General features: G+C 36.9%; 1 protein-coding gene across 1 annotated transcript; it reads left to right on the top strand.

Moving 5' to 3' along the window:
* Window positions 1-795: 795 nt before the first annotated feature.
* On the top strand, window positions 796-7,145 carry LOC103999419 (DNA replication licensing factor MCM2-like). Its single transcript, XM_065084784.1, has 17 exons — window positions 796-1,010; window positions 1,089-1,276; window positions 2,447-2,631; window positions 2,737-2,926; window positions 3,058-3,277; window positions 3,377-3,584; window positions 3,742-3,876; window positions 3,963-4,154; window positions 4,233-4,405; window positions 4,484-4,672; window positions 4,760-4,876; window positions 4,947-5,031; window positions 5,121-5,243; window positions 5,320-5,445; window positions 5,552-5,734; window positions 6,544-6,705; window positions 6,808-7,145. Exons 1-17 carry the CDS (start codon window positions 1,006-1,008, stop codon window positions 6,922-6,924), a joined length of 2,598 nt encoding a protein of 865 aa, XP_064940856.1. The 5' UTR covers window positions 796-1,005; the 3' UTR covers window positions 6,925-7,145.
* Window positions 7,146-9,809: the final 2,664 nt, after the last annotated feature.

Here is a 9,809-nt window from a genome sequence, read left to right as displayed (position 1 = left end):
TCATAATCATATAAATAAAATTTACTTGTTTCTTCAATTATGTTTATTATTTTTTAATTGAATCAATTATTTTTTAAAAAATAATTTAATTTATATTTATCGATTATGATTATACATAATCGTTATATAACCGTTTAGTCATTATTCTACTCTTCTACATAAAAGAAAATTTTATCACTGGGTGCTATTATTGTTTTAATAGGAAACAATATTCTTCTCTTTATTTTTAATATAATGTTTTTTTTTATTTTGCTGCTCATTTTTGTGCTCGTGATGAATGTATTTAATCTCCTCAGGGGCTTGTGATACTACTAAATCCATCTTCTTCTTAGGAAATGTATTCAACCACACAAAGAAGAATTCTTGATCTTGTCCGTGATGAATGTATTTAATCACAAGCCTTCGTGAAGGTTGAAATTATTAGGAATGCATTCAATCAACGGGTGGAATTATTTATTCCTTAGTATAACTCGGTGATTTCTAATCTTTATTGTTTGTCATTTTATTGATTTATTTATTGTTTGTCGGTTTATTGATTAAATGGGATCTAATTTTTGTTATCGAATTTTTACCCCTTCCCGCCAAATCTCCCCGTTTTCTTCGTGTTCTCCTTCTTTCTTTACCCACAGCAAACTCTGGTTGGGATCCCTCTTAGTTGCTCCAGAAGAAGGAGAAGGAGAAGGCGCGTTCAAATCCGATGGTGAGTCCTTCGAACCATTCCGGTTTCTGGTGATTAGACATCGTCACCCTCTCCCTTTTGTTTTCGTTTCACAGTTTTCTTTCCCCAAGGATAATTCGGATACCCCACCATCGACCTCCGGATCCCCGACCTCGCCGGGGTTCGATGTGGATCGGCTGCCTCATAACACGAGCCGCATAACCGATTCCTCCTCTGACGATGACGAGGCCGCCGTCGACCCTCGTGTCTTTGTGGACGACGACGGTGCCGACGGCGATCGTAACAAGGAGGAAGAGGAAGGCGAGGATCTGTTCGATGACAACTACATGGAGTGAGCATCGCAGATGATCTTTGTGTAACTTTTGATGTTCGTTTTCTCCTTGACGATGTTAGTGCTGGTGGGGAACAGAGATTACCGTCGGATGGATGATCAAGACCGGTACGAGACGGTGGGGATGGACGACTCCACGGAGGATGAGAGGGATCTGGACCAAATCATGGCCGACAGAAGGGCGGCAGAGGTGGAACTTGATGCGAGGGATGGCCGCAATGGCGACATCCTTGACCGGAAATTGCCCCAGATGCTTTATGATCAAGGTATCGATCCTTTGGACCAATGCACATTTGGTGGGCATACGTTCACAACTTTCTCCCTCGTGCCAAGAAAAAATCGATGATGAATTATTTGTCTTTTCACTAATGCAATACACTTTATCATACCCTTTTAAATTGAAGTTGTTTTCCGACATGGGAGTGGTCAGCTAGCGAATGCTTATGTGACGGGAATCAGCCACTGAGGGGTATGTTTAGAGCTACTTTTCCGAGAGAATTTGCAAATGGAACTGATGATGTCAATAGGTGGTCATTAACTTCAAATGGAAATGTTAATTCTGGACAGCATAAGCTTCATAACATCCAATATTACTTTCGGTGGACTTTGACAGTGGGTTTTCGTAGTGAGGGGTAAATATGATCAAAATTGCTATATTATCCATGATTTTGGTGATTGCAATATGTTATGTCTTGTTATAATCCACTGTATTAGGTGATTGAGCTTATTTTGCATGACATGCTAGTGAAGAGCAACTAAAGAATCTGAGAAGAGTTATATCTTTCTTGAAAATCTTTGGATTTGAATGTCTTCAGCAAATCATCCTTGGCCATGCATCTAAACATGAGAATTCATCTGTTCCAAGGATTTCCATCCTCAGATATCTGCTAGTGTACTTCCTAGCAGAGCAAATTGTACTTCCTGATTCTGTTCTTGTCTTGTACTTCCAAACTAACGCTTTAGTGATGCATGATTGTGCAAAACTAAATCTTGCAAACACTTGAATTGCATCATACATTTGGCAAATCTCAAGTGCGGCCTACATCGTACAATTATTTCCTGATCTACCAGAAATGCATAAGCCTAAATTTTGTACAAAAGTAGGTTAGTCTAAATTAAAATTTCCATACATATTTTGATTGTCTTGTGACTCACCTTTGCTTGCAAGTATCAAGATGCAACCTTTTGCTTCCTGAGACTGCCTGCATTGTTTACTGCCACCAGGCGCAGTAGGATTCTGCCAATGCCTTGGTTGCCAAACGACATATTATTATTTGAATTTGGTCTCATTTCATTGAACAGATAATTCCTGTAAGATAAAAAGGTTTCTACATGATGTCCATGATGTTATTTTATCTTGCACCTACATAGCCAGATGCATCATCTGGATTGGTGGAAATGAGTTCAGGTTTTAAAACATCATGTTTCTGTTGCAGACATGGATGAATATATCAACTTTAGACCTCCGAAAAGATTCAGGGCTGATTTTAGGCCACCGACTGGTGGACGAAGTGAAGATGACACCGAGGGTTCAACACAAAGCTCACCAGGAATGTTCCAACAAGGAAACTCAAGAGATGATGTGCCAGTCACTTATCAAACGGATGATGACCAATACGAGGTACTATGATGTCCTTCTATGTTAATTTACCTATAGTTTAAAGACATTCATGCTATCTACAGGTTACCTTTGTACTGCAATGACTGAATGCATTGCCTGTGATAGGATGAGTATGATGGTGAAGATGAGATGACTATATATCATGTCCAAGGAACTCTAAGGGAATGGGTTGCAAGAGATAAAGTTCGTTGGTTTATAGCAAAGAAATTTAAAGATTTTCTTCTTACTTATGTGAACCCTAAGAATGAAAATGGAGACATTGAATATGTTCGACTGATTAATGAGATGGTTTTAGGTAATTACTTAGCCTATTGTTAATAATCTAGTTTTTCAGAACTAATTGGAACACAGTACAGTCGTTTGTTGGGTTATCATGCCTCTCTAAAATAATATTTCCTAGTATGTATTCTCATATTTTTATTGCAGCGAACAAGTGCAGTCTGGAGATAAACTACATGCAATTCATGTACATTCACTCAAATATTGTTACATGGTTGTCTGATGCACCACAGTCAGTGCTTGAAGTTATGGAAGAAGTTGCCAAGAATGTTGTCTTTCATCTACACAAGAATTACAAAAACATCCATCAGAAAATTTTTGTCCGTATAACTAATCTTCCAGTATATGATCAGATACGTAACATAAGGTAGGTTTTGAATTCAGTGTGGAATAGCAATCGAGTCTATTGTTTTTTATTCACTAGAGGTTCTATTCTATGATGCATATACAATTTGGTGCACACCAGGCAGATACATTTGAACAAAATGATTCGTATAGGAGGTGTTGTTACTCGGCGATCTGGAGTTTTTCCTCAGTTACAGCAGGTAAAGTATGATTGCAACAAATGTGGGGCTATTCTTGGCCCTTTCCTTCAGAACTCATATTCAGAAGTTAAAGTGGGATCATGTCCTGAATGCCAATCAAAAGGACCATTCACTACCAATGTTGAAAAGGTGATTCCTATTTGAATTTTCTTCTGCTATCTCTATGCACAATAATCAATTTAAACCTTTTGATACTAGTTAGTCTAATGAGTTGGCAAGTTCTTGCAGCATAGTTTGATAATTTGAACCCTCAACTTAGTTGGCTAACTTTTTTTTTTTATCTCAGACAATATACAGGAATTATCAGAAACTTACCCTTCAGGAAAGTCCTGGAGTTGTGCCTGCTGGTAGACTTCCAAGATACAAAGAAGTGATACTTTTAAATGATTTGATTGACTGTGCTTGTCCTGGAGAAGAAATTGTAATTTTTATTTGCTTTAATGTATTGTTAGATTTTAACTGTTAAAACAATGACTAGTTGCTGATTATCACATATAATTGTTTCAGGAGGTTACAGGCATATATACAAACAATTCTGGCTTATCTTTGAATACTAAGAATGGGTTTCCTGTATTTGCCACCGTGGTTGAAGCAAACTATGTTACCAAAAAGCAAGACCATTTCTCTGCCTACAAATTTACAGATCAGGACAAAGCAGAGATTGAGAAGCTGGCCAAGGACCCAAGGATCGGAGAAAGGGTTTGTTATACAGTTCTTCATTTGTGTTTTCTGTCCTCACAATACATTTTCTTTTAACAAATGCAACTGAATTTGTAGATTGTCAAATCTATTGCACCATCGATTTATGGTCATGAAGACATTAAGATGGCTATTGCACTTGCGATGTTTGGAGGACAAGAAAAGATTGTCCAAGGAAAACATCGGTTGAGGGGGGACATAAATGTACTCCTATTGGGTGATCCAGGAACTGCAAAATCCCAATTCCTTAAGTAAGACTTTTCCTTGAAACTCTTCTACCTGTCTTTCGTTGCTATGCTTATTTCAATATTTAAATATATATTGTACAGGTATGTTGAAAAGACAGGCCATAGAGCTGTTTACACAACAGGTAAAGGAGCTTCTGCAGTTGGACTTACTGCAGCAGTTCACAAAGACCCAGTAACAAGGGTATGGACCCTTGAAGGAGGTGCTCTTGTCCTGGCTGATAGAGGAGTTTGCTTAATAGATGAGTTTGACAAAATGAATGATCAGGACAGGTTAGCAATATTCTTTTGCTTGGATTCAATCACATATTCTTCAACCTCTTGTTTTTTTTTGTTGATCGGGGATCAACTGAATTGCAGAGTGAGTATTCATGAGGCAATGGAACAACAGAGCATTAGTATAGCAAAGGCTGGAATTGTTACATCACTCCAGGCCAGGTGCAGCGTCATCGCTGCAGCAAATCCAATAGGAGGAAGGTAATAGTGACTCATCATGGGATATGACTTATATATTTTTAGCTGAGTGCTAACTGATTTGCATGTTCAGATATGACTCATCAAAGACTCTTACCCAAAATGTAGAGCTGACTGATGCTATCATATCACGATTTGATATCCTTTGCGTTGTTAAGGTCACTATTCCATCTCCAATTTTATACTCAAGTAAGATCATTGGTTAATCCATGTTGCTAGCTTTAGCTAAAAGGAAATATGCCTGTAGGATATTGTTGATCCTGTCACTGATGAAATGCTTGCAAGATTTGTCGTGGACAGCCATGCCAAATCACAGCCTGCAAGCAATTCTCAAGATCAACTTGCCTCTTCCAGACCAGTTGACCCGGAGGTATCATTTCTTATTCCTTTTTGGAATCTGGAACTTTTGGAATTCAATATCGTCTGAGAAAATGCTTCACAACCAGATTCTTTCTCAAGACATTCTCAAGAAGTACATAACATATGCTAAACTCAATGTCTTCCCTAAAATACGTGATGCTGATTTTGACAAATCCAGACATGTCTATCCTGAAATACGTCGAGAATCATCTGTAAGACTTCTGGGCAACCTAGTAATTTAAATTGTACTCTACAAGTGCTACATTCCATTAAGTGTAATATGTTCATATTTGATGAGTCTTTTCATGAGTGATGCAGCATGGTCAAGGAATTCGAATAGCAGTGAGGCACATTGAGTCGATGATTCGAATGTCAGAAGCACATGCGAGAATGCACTTGCGGAACTATGTTTCCCAAGAAGATGAGGACATGGCAATACGCGTCCTGCTTGATTCTTTTATCTCCACCCAGAAATTTGGTGTGCAAAATGCTTTACAAAAGGTATGACAAAAATTCTCAACTTTCTCAGCTTCCAGGTGAAAACCTAAATAGTACTACCAAATGTGTACCTGCAGTGCTTTCTCCATGACACTGAGCCTGCATTTGTGCCTGTAGTATTAAATGGAAGTGGCTGACCTCTAAAGATAGTCCTTCTGAATTTGGACTTCTGACAAATCTTTTTCTGCCTCATGTATGCCGGTCCACAATATCTTGTGTTTAACAATGTCCTAGCTCCTACTTTTAAGGTTTATTTTGGATTGGAATGAATTATGGTTATTTCTATTATGCAAGGGAAAAACACATTGCTTAGGCTTCTCCTTTGGTTGTTCTTTTATTTGCATGACTATATTCTTACTAGCTTGTGTAGATCATTTGGTTTTTTTCCTTGTTCTTAATAAGTTTTTCAAGGCTGGAGAACCCCAGAGGTTATTGAGATTTTTATTCTCTTAGATATTGTTGAACAAAACATCTATCTACTTTTTAACGTCCTACTATTATAGAAAATATATTCCAGCACCAACCAAGCAAAATTTGGCTTTTCTTCCCTTTTCTTTTTTTAGGGATGTGGGAACTTCCAGATTCTTTTAGCTGGTGGTACAGTTATCAGATGTTCTAGTAGCTGCAAAAAAGTTGTTCCTAATAATATTATCTATACTAACTTAAGTGTTAGTGTTGTATTATTTTTAGCATGTAATGTCTTTTCTCCTTCGAAACAAGTTCAACTTGGTGCCTGAATTTAGTGGTGCTTTCTTCAATGGATGAATAACATTCGAGGAGAGGTTGAGTAAGTTTTGTGCTATTTGCTGCAGAGTTTCAGGAAGTACATGACATTCAAGAAGGATTTCAATGAATTAGTTTTGCATCTTCTGTGTGTTCTTGTGAAGGATGCACTGCAGTTTGAAGAAATTGTATCAGGGACAACCGCTCATCTCACACACATCGAGGTGAAGGTGGAAGAGCTAAGAAACAAGGTAAATATTGAACAAAATTCATTCCGGTTTTCCTCTAACACCCACTAGGTCGATTGATCAATTGAATTCAATGTTCTCTAAGCTGAGTTTTGGTTGCGGCAGGCCAGGGAATATGAAATCTATGATTTGAAGCCATTCTTCTCCGGTTCACATTTCACAAGTAGCAATTTCATTTTGGACGAAACACGTGGGGTGATCAGGCATCCATTGGCAAGATGAAGCATGAAAGTCTTTGGTATGTAGTTGAGTGTAGCATGCAACTTCTTCTCCTGGAAATTTCAAGAGCAACCTACTGGATGGTTTCTTCTCACTGCAGCTTCCAGACCACTGCTAGTAGTGCTTGAAAGCTGCAAGGGCAGGTCACACAGCACCATGTTCGACAGCTGTGCATACTCATGGCTACTAAACTCGGGCTATTTATCACTAAGATTTCTGACCAAATCTGCTTGCAGAAGGATAATTAATTCCACTTGCTTGTTTTTTTTCTTTAAGTTTGAATTGCAATCTCTAGACAATGACCCAATGACCTTTATGACATGCTTCTTGTTTCCGGTAAAAACTGTTTTGCGAAATTTTAAAGCTTTAAACTACTTGTATTGTTCTTTGCATTTGAAGCAGTACTGTAAAACAGCAAAGTCTTAATAGATTTTATCTTGAAAGGATAGTTTTGTTTTTTTAGTTTTTACATATTTTTAAGTTAATATTAAGAGCTATATGTTAACTCGGATTTTAGTTATATGATGCAATGGGGATTTATATCCGATTTAAATCTTCTTTGATGCTTAAGTTAGTATGAATTTGAAAATAGAAAGGTATAATATCTTTAACCTTTTTTTAGTAAATTAGGATAACTATTAAATCAAAGTAGAAATTAGCTTGCCAGATGATCATGCAAAATAGTTTGTGGTTATAGTGCAATAGCTTGTTTTAACATTAAGAACACGTAGTTGGCATGTTCATTTGAATAAGTAGTCACGCTAGCGCTGAGTCAAAGTCATTGCAGGATAACTACTTGACTAACATGTTTGGATGATGAGGAAGGATTCCAAAAAGACATTATGTATCATTCGGTTATCCACATATTAGAACTCAATTATGTATATACATGTATAATATACTTTGATTAGAAGGAAAGGCAAACTGTTTGGGAGGGAGAGAAAGAAAAAGTAAAAATTAAAAGAGAAATCCATCGAAGATCAAAAAATAAATAATACAAAGCCAACGTACTGTCGTGGTCTTAGCTGGAATTGCCTAAGACGTGAAGCACCCTTGCGGCAAAGACGCGAACTTAGCTTGCGTTGCTTAAGTCGTGAGACACCCTTAAGGTAAAGACGCGAACTTAGCTTGCGTTGCCTAAGTTGCACTTCGCCCTTGCGATTTGCGTCCGCAAAGATCAGCCCACTTACAACCTCTCGCAAGTCCCGAAAGACTTGTAAAAAAAGAAAGTTGATTAGTTCAAAGAACGAGCAATGGACAAGTACTGACGTCTCGCGAAAAGGGGAAGCTTTATAAGCAATTCAGCGAGCACCTTGCGTGCGCAATAGAAAGAGGGAGAGAGGAAAAACAAGGATTTTAGAAGGTTAAACGAACACCTACAAGTCTACAAACAATTGCTCACCGAGTGCCGAGCGTGACAATAAGTTCCCGTCAAGGTAACGTGCGAACTTACGAAAGGTTGTTCAACGCCCGACACTATACCGAAGCCCTATCCAGCCTTGTGCCACCCTGGTGGTTCCAAGGGATTGAGATGGCTGATGTTTTGTGAGCGGAAGCGGACTACAGAAAATAGCCCGTGGCATATGAAAACGAAACTGTTTTAGGTTATTTTGGGATTGTTTTGCTCGGTTCGGTGAGCGATCGCTTTGTAGCGCTGTAACTTGTTCGAATTTACATTTTTACAAGCAAAATGACTCAAAACCAAGATAAAATATGCTGCCAAACAATTGTACATGTAGATGAGAACAACGAACGATTCGTTGAACGGAGTTATTACGGGTGCGCGATGATCGTTCGTGACATTTAAGTCATTTAAGTCATTCAAGTTAATCTCATTCAAGTACGATTCCCCGTGTGCACAATCTCACATAAATCAGAAGAAATTTTCTATTAATTAATAGAAACTTTGAAACTTTGAAACTTAATATGCACTATTCAAGTTAATCTCTTTCTTTCGAAGCTTTGAAACTTAATATGCATTTATAGGAATAAATATTAATTCATTAATAAATATTAATTTAATTAGAACCCTCTCAACTAATTTGAATGCAATTAAAACTCTTAAAAATACTTACTAACCATAACAACCTCCATCTTGGTGGGTGTTTTTCCACTTTGTGCCTCTTCCAAAAATTGAACAATTGGTTTTAATAATTCATTATAGTTATATAAATCGAATTAGTTTATGCTCTAACACGTTATTCTAATACGCCCACCAATGTATCATAAGAAACCAAACTAATGACACTACTTGATTTATGACTTTGATCTCACCATATTATCACTAGTAGTATTTTTTCTCTAATAATCATATGTATCTTAAAAATAATGGATATTACCTTTTGTTTTTCCAAAAGAAGCTCATTGCATTAAATTTGAGGTCTTTATTGCATTTTCTTTTAAACGATACAACCTTTGATATAATCTTTTTTAATTAGGACCATGCAATCCTAAGTAACTTTTAGAACTTCACTTCTAATCTTAAGCCATAATTCTAGAAATTTAAAAGGCTCAATAAAATTAGATTCTTCTATATGTTTAGAATACAAGTCATATCCTCCAAAGTATGCACAACTATATCAATCATTTTGATTTTCACTTTATAAGTTTCTATCATTGAATCATCATCCAAATTCAACTTACTAGTCATCTCATCATTCAATAAATCAAAATAATATTTTGAGTACAAACATAATTAAATTTTAAAAATTACTTCTTCTGAAAGGATATATTATTATCTTAGGAGATTGTGAGGATATCTTCGTCACCGTCCATTATAATAGAGCACTCAATGGTCTCTTCTTGTTGTTTTTTTTTCTTTGAATAATTTTGCTAGATATGTATGTGCTTTTTGCATCTATAACATTAAACATTAGCTAAAGACATGA

The sequence above is a fragment of the Musa acuminata genome, chromosome BXJ1-9, assembly GCF_036884655.1.
Source record: "Musa acuminata AAA Group cultivar baxijiao chromosome BXJ1-9, Cavendish_Baxijiao_AAA, whole genome shotgun sequence".
NCBI classification, from domain to species: Eukaryota; Viridiplantae; Streptophyta; class Magnoliopsida; order Zingiberales; family Musaceae; genus Musa; species Musa acuminata.
The sequence above is the reverse complement of the archived record's forward strand: the minus strand, read 5'-3'. Positions and strand labels throughout refer to the sequence as shown.

Excerpts from the sequence above, each read along its gene's own strand:
- LOC103999419 (XM_065084784.1), top strand. Across the intron at positions 2,927-3,057 it reads GATTAATGAGATGGTTTTAG|CGAACAAGTGCAGTCTGGAG; the intron begins GTAATTACTTAG and ends TTTTTATTGCAG. Across the intron at positions 5,032-5,120 it reads ATATCCTTTGCGTTGTTAAG|GATATTGTTGATCCTGTCAC; the intron begins GTCACTATTCCA and ends ATATGCCTGTAG.